Source organism: Rattus rattus, chromosome 6 (genome assembly GCF_011064425.1).
Source record: "Rattus rattus isolate New Zealand chromosome 6, Rrattus_CSIRO_v1, whole genome shotgun sequence".
Taxonomy (NCBI): domain Eukaryota; kingdom Metazoa; phylum Chordata; class Mammalia; order Rodentia; family Muridae; genus Rattus; species Rattus rattus.
In genome coordinates, this window is record NC_046159.1 from 52,254,894 (window position 1) to 52,272,596 (window position 17,703).

Here is a 17,703-nt window from a genome sequence, read left to right on the forward strand (position 1 = left end):
CAAGTGTCTCTTTTAAGGAGCAGGAAGGGCTTAGTGAGCAAATATTGTGTGTGTGCCTGAAATTTAGCTATACAATGGAATACCATGGTTGGATTAAACTCAGTCTTGGGATTTAGCAAGCCTCGGGTTGGAGGGAAAGGTTACCAGGGAAGTGGATGGAAACAGAATGACAGGAGGAGGTGTAGAATTGCGGTGGCTTAGCCATGGGCAGTTTGGATCCCTGCTCATTGTTTAAGTAGTATATAACATGAGTTGCGTGAGTTCGGAGTCCGTGTGATTTCATCCAGAAAAAAAAAAGGTGACTGTTACAGTACTGACCTCACAGTTTGAAAATACCATTTTATTAATGCTAAGCAATTGGGTACGCTAGGAACGTTCTCTGCCACTGAGCTGTTACCTTGTGGAAGTCTCATGAGATTCAGGTGAATTTAAGTCATAAGGTAAAATAATGCTTAGCAAGTAATAAGTGCTCAAAATGATTAACTATTTAATTTTGGTTATTATAATTTAATATAATTATAATAATATAATTTATCTTGTACAATATACCACATAATACATAATTAAAATGCTATAGATTCTAATTTAATAATATTATATGAATGCTGGTAACTGAAGGAAATTTCCATGTGTTTTCTAAAAATTTTTAGCTCATTATTCGTAGATTAAATTCTGGAAATCTATTAGTAGGCATGAAAAAGAAAATAATTATGGCCACTCTGACAATACCATTGACAAAGAGGCATTTTGATATATTTTATGAGACATTTACTGAATATAAATCATGGATTAGAAAACCATTTCAAGATTTTACTTATTCCTGGCTTTGTGTGAGCACAGCTCTCACCTCGATACAGTGTGAACAGTTACAACTGTCATATCCAACCGTCATGTCGTCCCAGTAGGTGAGAAGCTGAAGTAGAGGCTGACATTTAAGCTTAAGATTTCAAGACCAGGGGTTGGGGATTTAGCTCAGTGGTAGAGCACTTGCCTAGCAAGCGCAAGGCCCTGGGTTCGGTCCCCAGCTCCGAAAAAAAGAATAAAAAAAAAAAAAAAAAAGATTTCAAGACCAGTCTAGGTGACATATTGGGACTCTGTCTCGAACCAAAACAAGAACTTCAACTCCCAACCCCCACACTTTAAGAGGCACGAATGTCATAGTCTGGTGTCCACAGGGCTGTCACTTATTAGCTACCATGTGGCCATGACCATTTTCCTTGACTCCTCCTCCAATGGAGAAAGTATATAGAGCATTCAGCAATGCCACAGACACGAAGCAAATGCCCAGAAAATGACAACATTGCTGTGATATGAAATAGCTTTAAAAAAAAAAAATCACAAGGTGTGATTTTTCGTGAGGATGGTTTTCCTGTGCTGTGGTACATGAACTGTTCTCATCATACACCCAACTGTTTCTTCAGAGTTGCTGGCAGTGAGGAATAAGCTTTTTGTCTCTGCACCCCTAATCCCTCACATGCCTCTCAAGTGACATTGAAAAGACATAGACTGGGGGGTAGGGGGGTGGGTAGCTCAGCCCCTGGTGGTCATCAACCTACCCTGAGTCACCGTTGAGTTAAGAGACTGCCTCTTTTGGGAACTGCAGGATTTTTGAAAATGGTCAGCTTTGGTGACTTTTAAAACCTCTCGTGGAATCAGTTAAAATTGGAAATTCACAGGTAAATGACAAGTGTCCCCAAGATATGGCTTGTGTCCAGGAGTGGCCCACACAGTTGTTAGTTGATATTAATAGTTCTTGGAGGAGGGTAGGAGCCTGCGCAGGTCACAGCTGAGCCCCAAGCATCACACGTTCTGGTTGTGGACGCATAGCAGCTGCAGTTTGACGTTAGCCAGCACTGCCAGAGCCAGGGACTGCACAAAAACGAACAAACAAACGATCAAAACCAACCCACCAAACAACCAAACAAACCCACCTCTTCTCACCTCTCTCGGAAGAAAATGCTGGCACTGGGCGGGGAGATGTCGAAATTCTCTTTCATATGCCATCCCCAGACTCATTAGCTCTCTCTCTTACTCTCTCCCCCATCCATCTCCTTGACAAGATTACTGGGAAGAAGGAGTTAATGAGTACACGGTTGTATTTTTTCTCGGCAGAGAAGTACAAGACAGGCTCAGAGCGGGTTGTCATCACTCTTGAACTTTTAGGGGTTTTGCATGTAATCATCAACCCTTTGTAGCATTCCTGAGTAAGAAAGAACCTACTAAGATTTTTTCTGTCTCCATCAACATCGTGGACTTTTGTTGTTTCAGAGTTTAAATTTAGTAACACTTAGAAAGGAAGCCTTAGGTATGCGTGGTGCTACACTGCCTAGAACACACCTGTGCCTTGATCAGAATGGAGCGTTGTGTGAGAATGTGTGTTCAGCACTTGTGCATAGGTGTGCCCCCATGCACCTGTAAAGGGAGGCCAGAGAAGGACCTTGGTGTGTGAACTACTCTACCACTCTCTGCCCTTGCAGCAGGGTCTCTCATTGAACTTGGAGTTGGGCTGACAGATGCCAAGGCCTGGCCATCCTCCTCACTCAGTCTCCCACAGCTCTGAGGCTCCAGGCTAAGCCCAGGGTCTTATATGGGTGCTGGGAATTTGAACTCAGAACCTATGCTTCACTTGTAAAATCAGTGTTCTTGCCCACTGAGCCAGCTCCCCAGTTCAAACTAGATCATTTTTCTTTTTAAATTCTCTCATATGCAGAAGGAATTAGTCTCCTGTGCCATTTGAGAATACTAAAGTTTAAGAAAAGACGTAACTGGACAAAGGTTTCTAGTAACAAGGCTGGAGCCAGGTCTTTTGATTCCTGCTTGGGGAACTTTGTTTTAAAAAATTATCATTATTAAATCGCAAAACTGGTGACTTGTGCGTGCCAGGCAAGGGTGGTACCACTGAGCTATCCTGAAGACTCCAATATTTTTTAGTGCACCAAACATAATGTAAGTTCTCTTTTAATACCTAGAAGGCATAATTCAGACTCTTGAAAGGTGGGTTTTCAAACAATCCCCATGATCAACCTGCTTTCCTGATTTAAAAAAAAAAGTACGTGGGGGTTGGGGGAGGTGGGCTCATGCCACAGCATACGTGTGGAGGTCGAGGGACAACCTTGTGAAGTTGATTCTCCCCTTCCACCTCTATATGGACTCTGGGGTTAGAGCTTAAGTCCTCAGGCCTCAAGTGCCTTTGCCCACAGAGTCATCTTACTGGCCCCTTTCCTATAGTGTGTGTGTCTATGTTTCTCAGTGCAGTTTGTGGGTTTCTAGTACTGGGTTTAACATGATGTATTGCTGAGACTTCTGGATGCAATTCTTCTGGGTGTTGAATGCTTGTTGGTTCTGGGCATTGGTTTCTGCAAACTGTAAAATCTAGAATGCTTGGATAGATGGCTCAAGCACTCAGGAGGTAGAGGCAGGAGGATCAGGGCAGTAAGGTCATTCTTTGTTACCTATCAAGTTCCAGGCTAACCCGGATTGTATGAGGCACAGTTAAAAAATATTAAAGCATTAGATTAAATATGTAAACAGACAAAGCACAGATTGAGAAGGAGGATCAGCTCTGTGCTGTAAGGATCATGACCTGTTCTAGCAGGCAGTTTCCTTAAGAGTCTCCCTTGGTGTTCCCTTCCTGATCTTAGGTTGTGGCCACAGATAATTCTCTCCTAAGCTGGCTTTCTGCTCTCCAGCCCACACTCTTGCTGCAATCGCATGCAGGTTGCTAGTTTGTGGGCAGACTTCCATACATGGTGTGAGGAGCAGACATGACTTCATGCTTTGCCGTAGACGAGAAGAACTGCCAAGGCTCAGGCGCCCCGTTCCCCGAAAGACTTTCTCGGTTTGGAATCCTCTTCTCTGGTGGTGTGGTAACCAGACCACAGGGGATGCTGTGGATCTGGGGGGGCAAATTACCTTGCAGATCCCCAAACCTTGTCCTCTAGGATGCTGGAGTCCCCAAGTGCATCTCATAGCCCCACCCACAGCATTTGAAAACATTTTGTTAACACTCTACTGTGACCAACCTGAAGGTAATCTTCAGCCGGGTTTCATGAAGTGTGATCAGCTGTGTTTAGTATGCGGCTTGATTCAGGGGTGGTGTGGGGATGACCCGCAGTTTCTTTAAGGGCATGCTGCTCACAAGCATTCGGAATTAAATTATTCTTTTATTTAAAGATTGTCTGTAATTCCAGTGCCAGGGGGATATGATTATCTCTTCTGACCTCTGTGGGCACCACCAGGCATGCATGGGCTGCATAGGCATATGTAGGCAAAACACACATACACATAACATTAAAAAAAATCATTGCAAATTTAAAATAAAAATTTAAATTAGATTTGGGTGTGTGTTCATTCGTGGAGGCCAAGGACAGCCTGCAGGAATCAGCTCTCTTCTTTCACCTTGTGAGTTTCAGGGATCAAATTACTCTCTCATTCTCTCAGCTTACTGGTCTAAACTACTCTTTTGTCCCAGCCCTTGGGATGCGAGGCAGGAGGATTGCTGCAAGTTTGGTGCTAACCTCACTACATAGTGAGATGTTGTTTCAAAGTATGCCATACTCCTTTCACAGAAAATTCAGTTCCCAGCATCCGTGTCAGGTGGTTTACAACTACCTGCATTAAGCTACAGTGGCCGTTGGCTTCCTCGGACATCCTGCACTCATGCCCACATACACACACTTATATATACACACATGCACACACATAGGCAATTAAAAGTAAACTAAATCTTTAAAATGTTCTCTTTTGTGTATTGATTGGGCTTGAACGCCATGATACTTAAGCCCCATGATAGAAGACTCGTCCAGTTTGCAGATCTTTTGTACTCTGTCCCTAGCTTACTATTTCCACCCAAAGGGGTGAAAACAAGGAGACCGGTTTCTCCTTATCCTCGTGGAAGGTATATGCTTGTGTGGACTGCGTGTGCAGTGCATATGTTCCTGTTCACGCGTGCAGTTATTACTGGGAGCTTTTGTGTTAATATTTCTGAGGTATTGCATTTAGCTTAATTTATGCACACATGATCACTGCTTCAACATCACTTCTGAGAGGAACAGAAAAGCGGGAGAGAAACCGGACAGTGTTGATTTGATGATGTAGGCAATCAGGAGAAAGGGAAGGCTGATATGAGGACGAAGAGAATGGCAAACAAAGCCGGGCATGCTGCACCCTCTGGTCATGCCAGCCTGTTATTCAGGAGGCTGAAACTGGAGGATGGAAAGGTTGGGGGAGCCTGGCCTACAGGATGAGACTCAAACAATCAAAAAAGAAGTGTGCGTGTGTGGAGAGAGGGAAGACAGAGGGGGAGGGGGAAGAGACACAGAGAGAAAGCACAGCCCACCAGGCAATAATCACTTGACTACTAAATTCAGGTCCAATTTTGGTTAAAAAAAAACAAACAAACTTGAGGGACAGTCACATTTAGCATCGAAGCAAATTTCTTGAGTATGTCGAATATGTAATGAAACCCTTTTAACTGTTTGGTGTTTTTCTTCCCAATGAACAGCATTTCTACTCCATTTCTATAAAACTTAAGTTAGATTTAGCATGCTAGAACAAATGTTTTCCAGAAAACTCTAGCGCCTTAGTTTCCCTGACCGTGTGTACAGTTGAGACACCAGCAAGTCAAAGCTCCCAGAGGCGGCAGATATGTATTACAGTGCTAATCTCTCTCTCCACCACCCCCTCCATTAAGAGTGTGTGTGTGTGTGTGTGTGTGTGTGTGTGTGGTGTGTGTGTGTGTGTGTGTGTGTGTGTGTGTGCGCGCGTTTCACGGCCAGGCACTATTTCACAAGGCGGTTACCAATCTATGCTGATCCGTATGTGCCAAACTCACAGGTTCTCTCTCTCTCTCTCTCTCTCTCTCTCTCTCTCTCTCTCTCTCTCTCTCTCTCTCTCTCTCTCTCTCTCTCTCTCTGTCCTTAAAGAGTACGTTACGGATAATTTCCTGAAAATTGTATTTAAAAGCTCCAATATTCAAAAACAAAACACAACACCACAACAACTTGCCCCTTTATCCAGTCCAGAGCACTTCCCGAACTATCAACTAACTAGGGGCGGGGAGGTGGGCGTGCCCTCGAGATTCAATTTCTTCGCATACATTCATTTCGGTAGTCAAGGACACATTTCTGGATTTTAGATTTCAAGAAGAACGAGTTTGGAGCAGAAATGAGAAAGGCTGCCCGCCTCTGAGGAAATAGCTGAGAAACTCGCGAAAGTTTTAGATCTTTTTTTTTCTCCTGTAAGGCACCTGAAAAAAGGGTGCTCGTTTGCTGTTTGTAGTCTAGGAGAGCAGAACAAACCTTGGGTCCAGATGGCTCCCAAAGCCCTGGATTACAGTCCCAACTTTCTCTCCTCCCCTAGGCTCAATGGACCGTAGCTTAGGCCACTTCTCCAGATTCTGGTACTCCTTAGCCAAAATCTTGCAAGTCTCCTTTAAGAGGAGACAGCACGCCCCTCCTTGTCCCCGCCCAGTCCCCGCCTTTCACACCTTGGGTGGGAAAAGAGAGCGGAGGCGGGGCCTCGGAGAGCAAGCGCTCCTACGGGCTCGGAAGCTGACCGGGGCTCCGGAAGCCAATGAGCAACGGGCCGGGCGGGGCGTAACGCTGTAGTCCAGCAGCCAACGTGGGCCGCTCTCCGCCCGGGGGCCCCAGCGGAGGGGTGTGTGAGGGCGAGCAGCCGGGGCGGGGCCTGGGGCCGCGGGGTTGGACCGCAGCGGGGCTAGCCGCTGATTGTTCGCAGCTCCGAGGCACGGTGCGCTCCGGCCGCTCCGGGACGGTGAGGCGCGTGGGGTCCACGGCTATCAGCTCAAGAGTCCTCCGGGAGGTGCCCGCCTGCGCCACGCGCAGAGGCCGAGGCTAAGCGTTCTCAGTCCTCAGCAGCGGCGACTCTCGGCGTGCGCCCGGGCTCCGAAGGCTACGCGCAGCGCGGCGGGAAGGACAAGCAGCGGCGGCCGAGCACTCACCGCTGGACTCCGCAGAGTTCGCCGCGCGCGGGGCTCGGCCCGGATGGGCGCGGGGGTGGCGGTCTCCGCAGGGTGCTGCGAAGCGGCCCGGGCAGAGCGTGCCGGCTGAGCGCAGCGGCCGCGGAGCCGACTGGGGCCGGCCGTCCATGCCCCGGCGCGGAGCCTAGCGCCGAGCGCAACCCGCGCCCGTGGCCGCCGGCACCTCGCAGCCCTCGCTTCCCGGCTTCGCGGCGCGCTCCAGACAAGATGGCGCAGCCGGGTCCGGGAGTGTTCGGGGCCCCGCGCCTTGCGCCTCGCCTTCTGCTCTGGCTGCTGTTGTTGCTGTTGCTGCTACTGCAAGGGCCAGAGTCTGCGGTCGCCCAGGCCGGTCCGCGGGCGCCCTGCGCGGCCGCCTGCACTTGCGCCGGGGACTCGCTGGACTGCAGTGGGCGCGGGCTGGCGACGCTGCCCCGGGACATGCCCTCCTGGACGCGGAGCCTGTGAGTATCGCCTTCGCCTCTCATCCTGGCGCTGTCACTAAGACAGGGCTGCGGGTGCTCTCAGCCGGGAAGATAGAGCGCTCTGTGGGCTGGGAGACTTTTGGGTGGCCGGGTGGAGGTCACGCGTGGGGAGCTCGGGAGAGAGGACTATGTCTCTGGGGTTTGAAGGTGAGCGTGATTCTGGAGAAGTCTGCCTTGCAGCGAGCGTGTGTTTTCGTGAGGATGTAGGGCATGAGGGATCGTGTAGGGGTGACTTGAATGTGCTTCGTGAAGTGTGGAGGCCAGCGAATGTGGGGCGTGGAGGTGAACCACGGGTTTGTGACTTGAAGGTGAGTGAGTGTGCTGTCGGGCGCGAAGTGCGTGTATGTGGGTGTGTGAGTGAAGAGTGGAGGTGAGCGAATTTGTGTGCATGCGAGACCGACAATGGCAGAGTGTGGGAGTCTTGTGTTAGGATCTGTGTGTGTATCTTTTTTCCTGTCTGTCCTGTAACCCAGCCCTTTGATGTCCTGAGTTCCCTCAACTTAACCTCCAGTTAGTAATGAATGACGGTGACGCTCATCTCCAGTGTTCATTCTATTTATATTATTTATTAGTGAGCGTGTGTTGCAGTCTCCTGATCACCAGAGAATGGTGGCAGCTTGATTTGGCACTGACTAGGGCAAAAGGACCCTGCTCCAGAGAACCCAGAAATCGAAAAGCTTTGAGAGAGGTCTTGGACATGTCTTGAGTGTAGCTGTTCCCTCTTTTCCGCATGGCTGGCATGCACAGGAACTGTGTTCCAGATCCCTTCCTGTCTGTTCCCTGGGGTCCCCTTGGGCTTGATCCACTGGGGTGGGTCTGGTCCCACCCTCGAGTTTCTCTTCCATAAATGGCACAAGTTAGTTGACAAGCTACCTCAGGAGACATTGACAGGGGGTCTGGCTGGCTCTGTCAGTCTGTTTCACCCCACAGAGGTACATTTCTCTGTTGCTGGGATTTGGGCCTATCTGGCGTTGGTGGGATACTTTTTGCAGGACATTTGTCAGGAACAAAAAGATGTTGGATTTCTGTAAACGTAGTGGGATAGAATAGCATTGTTATACTTCAAAAACAACTTAAGACTTTTGAGTCGAATCTTGCTCAGCTATCAGTAATTAGCATCTCTAGAACTATTAGTACCTTCCAGAAAAAGGCCGAGCTTGAGTAGCCTGCTTCTCACTTGAGCAGTTGAATGTCTTTCCTAGGACATAAAGAAGTACAGCAGTAGCTTCAGTCATGACATGTGTTGTTTTAAAAAGAGAAAACCGATGACGCAGGCTTTAACTCACACCTGTGGCTTCATTGCTGAAAACCGGGGCCTGACTATCTGACTGTCTTGCAGGAGAGAAGTTAATTCTTTTCTAACAAGGAGACTCTGTGTTCTCAGAATGAGGCCTAGGTCTTTAGGTTGATCACTTGGGCAGGCTGCTGTGTGAGTTCTGAAGCCAGCTGAGACCCTTTTGCTACTGTCGCTGCCTTTTGCCCCTCCCTCCCCCAGCGTCTGCTTCCTCTCTGGAATTCACTACTGAAAATGCGTGGTCTTAGAGTGGGTTTTAACCCTGTGGCTCTGTCAGTTCCTGGGAGGTGAGCACACTATTGCTCTTTGCTGAGATTTTATTTAGTAATAGTTGAGGCAGTTTGAGGTATTTCAGGTTTTTTATTTTCTCATACTTAAGATGGGATTTATTATTATTATTATTATTATTATTATTATTATTATTATTATTATTATGTAATAGAACCATGTGGGTAGAGTCAGAATATCTTCTCAAGTGTTCACCTGTTGGGAGATTTGCAAAGCCTGTGTCATGGGTGTACCTGAGGAATGCTCTCAGGTCCTGAGCCATACTTCCTGGAGAGAGAGCTCTTATTTGTGCTTGCCTTTTGTCACACGACCCACCTTGCCTTGCCCTTTTTTGGAGTGGAACTCAACTAGTCATTTTTAAGCTTTTGGTTGCCTACAAGAGACAATTCACACAGCATAAATACCTTTAAAATTGCAGTCTCTCTTACTCACACAATTTAATGATCAATAAATACCAGACTAGGTATTTTGAGCTTCAGGAGCTATGACTCTACTGAAGATGGTTTTAATGGATTAGTTTTAAGGTTCAAGGAGTTTGGGTTCTGGGTTAGTATGTGGTGACTTGGGTGAGTGTGCTTGGGCTCTCTCTCTCTCTCTCTCTCTCTCTTTCTTTCTCTCTCTCTCTCTCTCTCACACACACACACACATGCACACGGGAGGAGGGCTTTGAAGAATACTTACAAGTTTGTTTTATTTCTGCTTAAAGTGCAATCAAGTGTGAATTGTCTCCTAACCTTCATATTTCTCAAAATATTTCCCCTGCTGATACTGAGGGTTGAGCCTAGGTCCGGAGCATGCTAGGTGCTCAGCAGCTTCTGAACTGTATCTCCAAGACCAGCGCCTTCCTTTTAAACCATTGCCTTTATCTCGGCAGGGTAGCAGCGGAGAAAGTCTCCGTGTATGATACAATGAAGTATCTTGCATTTTCACTGGATTTACACCTTTTAAGGTCATTGTGTCTAGAAAATGCTTCGAGCTGGTTTATAAGCCTGTGAAGTAGATTTACAGCAGCCTGCTCAAACAGTTCCAGGCTGCGGGTTTGCGATAGCAAGAGTCCTGGGCTTATCGGTTCCTCCCATTTTTGTAAACAGTACATATCTACTTTTGGAGTTGCTCTTAGGCCAAGCGTAGAGAAGCTAAAAGTTTTTAATAGTGAATAAAAATTTAGTGTGAGTAGAAAATGGAGGGTGATGCTGATGGAGGGAATCTCCAAGGCTGAGGATAATCATATTCTTTATGGCTAGAGAGGTGGAGCCTAACCGAGTGGCCTGTCCTGTTGCATAGGTGAGATCGGCATGGTCCAATCAGAACACTCACAAGTAGCGCCACACACCTCCCAGAACCTTACAAGAGGCTGAACTTCTTAGAACTTAGGTGTTTGTTTTCCTTGAAACTATTTTTGAGAGCATGATTTCAGAAGCTCTTTAAAAAGTATTATAGATTTACTTTAGACTGTTTCTCACCTGTCTAAATTAGAGCCGAGAGTTTAGTTACAAAATATGTTGGTGTTAACGTTCTGAGAGGTAACCGATGGCCTCTTGGGAGTGGGAGGTAGGCTCAGGAGGGCAGTTCTTGGATTCTTGTTCAGTGGAGGAATGGGACAGGGATTCAAAAGCAAGGGCCTTTAGGAAAGGGCACCAAATGTAGTCATCCTGAGGCCCGGTAGTGAGTGTGGATTGGTTTGCTTCTCTTGTATATGTGTTTGCAGTATCAGGTTGGCTGGCTCAAGTCTAGCTTTGCTGGTTTAAGTGGTGGTTAAGGCTACATTAGGCAATATGCATTCTGTGCTTTCACTGGAGAGTTGGGAAACCAGGACAGCCACTGTCTGTCCGATTCTACAGCTGTGCTTCAAGGGCTAGGTGTGCAAACTGTTGTAAATTGAGGTTCTGGAAATTACTTTTTTTTTTTTTCTTTTTTCTTTTTTTCGGAGCTGGGGACCGAACCCAGGGCCTTGCGCTCGCTAGGCAAGCGCTCTTCCGCTGAGCTAAATCCCCAACCCCTGGAAATTACTTTCTATCTTAGGCAAGTCAGATGACCAAATCCTTTCAGAATCCAAACTGCTGTGTGTGTGTGTGTGTGTGTGTGTGTGTGTGTGTGTGTGTGTATGTGCGTGCACGCGTGTGCAGACATGCATGTTTACATGAAGTACCCAGCTGGTTCACAGTCCCTCCTTACCCGTTCTTTCGATTTTGTCTCATATCACTTTAAGAGCTCAGCAGACCTTGAGCTTGTTTCGATTTGGGGTCGGAGGTTGTTTGAGGTAGAGATGGATTTATTTATTTTGTGGTGCTAGGGATCTGAACTCACTGCCTGGGACATGCTAAACAACTGTGCTTGCCTGCTGAGGCGCTCCACCCCCAGCCCTACAGATAGATCTTGAGGGTACTTGCACCTTTCAAAGTTTTCTCTGCTATGGGGCTGTGTTGAAAAGATCTGTAAGTATGATTGAACCCAAGGCTTTGCATACTCTTAGGCAAGCGGTCTATTAACTGAGCCATATCCTCATCACATTGTCCCCCTTCAAGGCACTATTTTAAGAATCAGTGCACTCATCTTGTTCTATAATTACATATAGTTACTAGATTTCACAAACTTTGGACTTCTGAGTGTATTATAGGCAGTAATTCTTGGCACGGTCTTGAGAAGGCTGGGGACAGTGCAGAATGCGGTGTTCAGAGCTTCTTTCTGTCCCATGTCCCCGTGTGCCTGCTCTCCAGCCTCCTCCCTGTTTGGCTAATTATCTCTCCTGGGTTCCCTGGGCTGCTTCCCTGACCAGTTGGGTTGCCCTCTGGCTGACCTTTTTCCCTGTCAGGCTCTATGCTCACAGTGAAAGAGTCTCTTCCCTTCTCTGTGTTTCCGTGGTGCAAAGCCTTGTCAGTATGGACAGAAATGCCCCAGAGCTGGCTAGAGGCTAGTGAGACACCTGGCTCTGAAATATGCACCTGCCCGGAAGAGAGAGAGGTCTGTGAGATAGGAAAGCCAGACTGTGGCTGCTAAAAGTAGCCTATGGCTTTTTAAAAGTGAGAGGGAAATCCAGAAGAGGGATTCATTGAGTTGAAAGTTGCTGTAAGCAGTAAGAATGGTGATGGTTTCGTTGATCTTTGTCATTCTCTTCCTTGTCCTCCTTCTTCCTCTTCCTCCTCTTTTCCCTCATTTGTTTAAAACATAAAAGGGATCCCTCTTGTTTACCCTATAAGTTGCAAGACTGAGTTTCCTGGGTAAGCCTAACTTTCAGCTAGTTTTTTTTTTTTTTTTTTGTTCTTTTTTCGAGCTGGGGACCGAACCCAGGGCCTTGCGCTTCCTAGGCAAGCGCTCTACCACTGAGCTAAATCCCCAACCCCTTTCAGCTAGTTTTGATCAGCTTAAGACATTTACTCACTGGGGACCTTCCCCCTCCTCAGCAGTCACAGTTTGAAACCCTGGGCGGCTTTCAGAAGAGAACAGGACTTTGGGCTGTGCTAATATCCAGAGTTGATTACAATGGATGCTCTTTCCAAGGTTAAAGCTTTGTCTTGAGACAAGAGGGAGAAAGGGGTGGAGGGAAAAGGTCCCAGGCTGAGGAAGAAAAATATGCAAAAATCGGTGCCTGGCCAGTGGGAGGTGTGGGGATCATTAGTGCTAGGCTTGAAGCTTAGGCGTGGTATGGGACCAGTGGGGGCCATGAAGGGTGGACTTCCTTACTTCAGTTCTTGCTCTGTGCGGGTAACGGTCTAGTCTTCTGCTGCTGTGTCTAGTAACGTTGCACATTTGGTTCTGTCTCCTTATGGACCTCGTTGAGGACCAGAGGTTAAACTTTGTATGGTGGAAATCACATTCATTTATTTAGTCCAAGTATTTTATGTACTAATGAAAATTCCAGTTTTTCACCAGTTAAATTGCAAACTGCTGGTCTGTGCCCACACTCTCTTGTGGGCGTTCTTTTTCTCAGGTAAGAGCCTTATGCTTTATGTTTCGATGCTGTCATGTTTTGTGTAATTCAGGGCTTCGTTTGTGGGTTTAAAAATACTCATTTTGGTTATTTTAAATTATGTGGGTGCCTGAGTGTCTGCCTGTGGGGTATATACCCACGAGTGCAGGTGTTCCCTGGATGCCAAAGGGGTTGGATTCTCTTGGAGCTGACGTCACAGGCAGTTATGAGCTGCCTGGTCTGGGCGCTAGAAACTGAACACAGGCCTTCCAACGGAGTAGTAGAAAGTATACCCAAGAGCTCAGCTTTCTCTCCGGCCTTTATCATCTGTTCCTCTGACCCAAACACATGTTGCACAGTTCCACAATTTGCTGATAGAAGCTGTTCTATTTTTTTTTTTTTTCAAAAGTGGTTTCTTCCTTTCCCTGGGTCTTGTGCTCTTTGATTCCCTGCCTTGTTCTGTGCATCCTCTCTAAATGGGCATTGGGTCCTTATGACCTGGTGTCTGATTAGTGGGGTGGATGGGAATGGTGTGAATGGAACTTCCCTTATACATGTTGGTGCCTTCCACCTTTCAGGGCTCATGGGGTGGTGGTGGGGGCACCTGGCGCCACCCTTCACTTCGAGGTCTGTTTCTGGTATCTCTACTCTCCAGCCTTCTGCCACTGTTTCTTTCAAGGGGATGACAGTACCCTATCTTGTAACTGCCGTGAGGACAGTTCAATTGTGCATGTGTGCTGTTGCTTCCTCTGTGGACTTCACCAGTTGCAGGTTAAGGTGGCAGTACCTCAGACCTTGCATCCGTTCTCATGACTAGTCCCTCCAAGCTGCATTTCCCAGTGACGAAGGGCTCTCCTGGGGAAGGTTTACTTTTCAGATAGGGGGAATCTTTCGGTGTGGGAGCATCGCATGACTGGTGAGCCGGGTCTCGTGCTTCAGCAGCTGTTTTGGTGGTTCAGGAAAAGCTGCAACAGGTAGACTTCGTGTGCCTGGGGACTCTCAGTTGAATAGGCAGGAAGCTGTACACAGTGGCAGTCAATTATACAATTAGCAAAACTTGTTGAGGTAGTTTAAAATCTATTCCAGTTGTACAAATACTGCCTGTGTAGCATTATTCTTTGGGGAAGGTGCATGGGAAAAAGCAGGGAAGTGAGAAGTTCTTAAGCCAATCACTTTATCCCCTTGTTTCTCAAGGTTTCATTGAAATTGAGCTCTTCCCGAATGCAGGTAGCTCAGTAGCTTGGAAGAATGCAGGTGTGCTCTTCCAGATGAGGTTAGGTTACAGCCTGTGGAGCTGGCTGATCCTCACTGCTTACCCACCTCTGTTTGGAAAGACCTGGAGGAAAGGAGGTGGGAGGTGAGACAGTTATGGGTTGAAGGCAGATAACAAGTTTCGTTTGCTTTGGTCTGTTTACAACGGCGTGGTAACTTGAAGGTGGCACAGACAGCAAATGCAGGGCCATCTGAGGACCTGGCAAGGATGCCCCTTGAAAAGCCGTTGGCTGTTGCTCCTGGTGCACCTGTCCGTGAGTCCTTTCCCTTGTGAATGGCCATGGTTCACAGCCTTGCCCACCTGAACGGCTGCGATTGTTTGCACCCTTATTACTATTTAATCTAACCCAACCGGTAAGGCCCATTGTGCTAACAACCAGTCCGTTCATCTCCTTGAGGCCTGGATTCATCGCTGCTTCCTTGTGAACCAGGATACCGGTTCCAATCACCGCTCCTAGAGTTTGTTTTGGCAAACGACAAGAAAGCACGATCTGTCCTTAGGTCTTTGTGATGCATACGACTCTTTCCTTTTATGGTATTGGGGATGAATGAATGAGTACCATTTTTTTTCCCCCACAAGCAACCCTGTCCCACTCTTTTAAGAGCTGGGTTAAGAAGCGAAGGTAATCCTGGCAGTTTGTCTTCCCTAACTTCTTTGTGCAACAGCAGCAGCAGCAAGTGGTTGCCCCCAACCCCACTCCCTGCCTGTCCTTTAGCTGTTCAAATAATTCACTGCTCAGCTCTCCACTGGTAAACTCTTCTGGGTTACCTACTCGATGATGGCTGTTAGGGACCATTAGGACTGAGCTTCTGAACTGGGGCATCAAGCATCTTGGTAGCACTAGATCCTGTGGTACCAGTACTCTACGTTTGAAAGCATTTGCATCCGAAAAACTTGTACTTTGGGTTGGCCCACAGGAAAGGGCTGTGAAAACTGTCCGCTGACTGGCTGACTGCGAAGAAGCCTGTTGCTGAGAGAACTTTTTTTTTTTGTTGTTCTTTTTTTCGGAGCTGGGGACCGAACCCAGGGCCTTGCGCTTCCTAGCTCTACCACTGAGCTAAATCCCCAACCCCGAGAGAACGTTTTTTAATTCTTGTGAGATGATTGGAAAGATTGGCCTTAAAACCAATTCTGAGTGAAGGAAATGTTTGCCGCACAGCCTCCGTTATTGTAGGGGGTTTTCTTCTTACCATTATCTTATAAGGGAAGACAAGTGGACAGTGAATTAACGATGTCATGAACTCTGAAACTGTCAGTCACCTTCAATAACTGTCAACTCACGGCCCGTCCCATAGGCTTCATGCTCCAATACTTGTTCTCCTTCTACAGTTTTTAAAGAAGTAAGTCTGAAGCATGCCGTTTTATGTGTAAGTGTGTAGGACTTTGGTTTAACAGGTTTTGGGGGACATACTCACGTGGTAACTCTTCACTAAAAGACGACTTTAAGAAGTATGAACATGGACAAGTTCTGAAAAATAATGAACTTGTTTTCTAAAAGAAATTTTGACAAAAGTATTTACAGGATGCTTTCTGAGCGCATATTTCATGCATTCTGTTTTTTATATTCTCAAATTATATGTTATTTTTTCCCTACCTTTGGTTTTGTTGGGGGGGGGGTGTTTAAAAAGTTGTTAGGACCTGAGCTGCTCCTGATCAGTTTGTACAAGTCCCAGTAGTTTTCTTCTTTCTCGGTAGATTGGTAATCGAGAGGTCTCTTCCAAGCTATTATTATATTAGTATCTATTAGCAAGCAGATATAATTACAATGGGTCATTTAAAAGTGGCCTTTTAGATATTATTATTATTTAATGTAGAGATAATTAGCCGGTTGGTTGTAGCTAAGTCTTGAATCTGAATCGAGTTAACTCCTGTTTACTTTGCATGACCTGACCCTCCAGCTGTGTCTACTTGAGTCTGCTTTAAATAGAGTTAGAGGCACCCTATAAGAAAATCCCCCAAAAGCTCAGAGCCAGCTTCCTGGAACCCTCTGGGCTCTTTTTAGCCTCACACAGATTAGAACAATGCTTCCTCCTCCTTGGTACTGTGTAGTTTGTGTTGTAGAAGTCCTTGGCTCTGTTTCCCTGTTGTCTTTCCGTTGATTGGAGGAATCTCTTTAAAATAGAGCTGATGATTTTCGTATTCTGTCTGTGAAAATCTAATTCTAGGTAAATTATATAGTGTTTAGTGGTTTAAAAATCCATCCTGCATGTGTCATTTTTAAGCTCGCAGACTCAGTCAAGCATAATTAAACCACTGTCATATTTGATTAGATACCATTTACAGTGAATCCTCTATTTACCAAAAAAAAAAAAAGAGTTTGAGAAAAACTTATAGGCAGGAGACCTAAATGTGAGGTCTGAGTGTGACTTTACGTTCTGTTTTGCAGATTGGGATGTGTGGTACCCTGGTTCAGCTTCATGCTCATATGGAGGTTTCATTTTGTTTTTGACTAAAGTAATTCTGTGTGTGTCTGTGACTTCCTTTCTCCACCTGGGACAGTGTGAGTTTCTGGCACATGAGTGCCTAGTGTTTGCAAAACTTTATAAACAGCCAGAAGAGCTCGTAGCTTCCAGGAAGTGGGTTGTTGATGCAACCGAGTGATGGATGCTGAGGCCGATACTCAAGTGGGGGGATTGTCCGCTCCTCCTCAGGAGAGGAGAGCCAGAGACCAAGCCAGACTGAGTCTCTACCAGCTATCGGGGCTACCTCACTCCTGTTCACTGCTTTCTCAGACCCAGTGTCTGTCTTGTCCACAGGTAACCTGTCCTCATGGAAGAGGCTCTGCCTTGCCCAAGAGAAAAACCAGAAATTCTCATAAGATTTTCATTTTGTATTTGAAATACTGTGTGTGTGTGTGTGTGTGTGTGTGTGTGTGTGTGTGTGTGTATGCGCCTGTGTGCCTGTGCAGCGAGTGGGTTCGGTTGTGCCCATGGATCCCAGGAGAGGGTGTCAGATGCCTTGGAGCCGGAGCTGCAGGTGGTTCTGAGCCTCCCAGCATGGGTGCTGGAGTTCCGAGTCTGGGCCTCATGGTTGAACAAGTGCTCCTAATCACTGAGCTATCTCTCCCGAGAAAATTTCTAGATTATTTCATAAGTCTGTTTGAAATAATATTTAGGAACAGTTTAATTATGTTAAGTCTGGGCCCACAATGAAAAGTGACTTCTCCTCAAGATTAGTTAATGACCTGGAGTCTGTGGAACTTTGTTGCATGTTCTTACATTTTCTTGCTCTTTGTTTGTTTGTTCTGGAGACAAGGTCTCCACTGTGTAGCCCAGGCTGGCCTTGAACTCACAGCTGTCCTTAGGTCTCAGTCAATTTAAGTGCTAGCTTTGCAAGTGTGGACCACTGGGCCTGGGCCTAAAAACAAAACAAAACAAACAAACAATCAAAAAAAAAAAAAACCCTCAAAAACTCCCCAAAACCAAACAACAAAGTGTTTAAAAAATTGAAGATGTAAATTTGCAGCTTCCATAGCTTTCT

The 17,703-nt window shown here is 46.5% G+C and overlaps 1 protein-coding gene across 1 annotated transcript in view; it reads left to right on the forward strand.

The window, feature by feature from the left end:
- Positions 1-7,119: 7,119 nt before the first annotated feature.
- The window catches only part of Lrig1 (leucine rich repeats and immunoglobulin like domains 1), a 101,897-nt gene continuing 91,313 nt past the window's right edge, over positions 7,120-17,703 (forward strand). Inside the window, exon 1 of the mRNA XM_032906048.1 lies at positions 7,120-7,440. Within this exon, the coding sequence (XP_032761939.1) occupies positions 7,208-7,440 (233 nt within the window). The 5' untranslated portion in view covers positions 7,120-7,207. The remainder of the gene's footprint in view (positions 7,441-17,703) is intronic.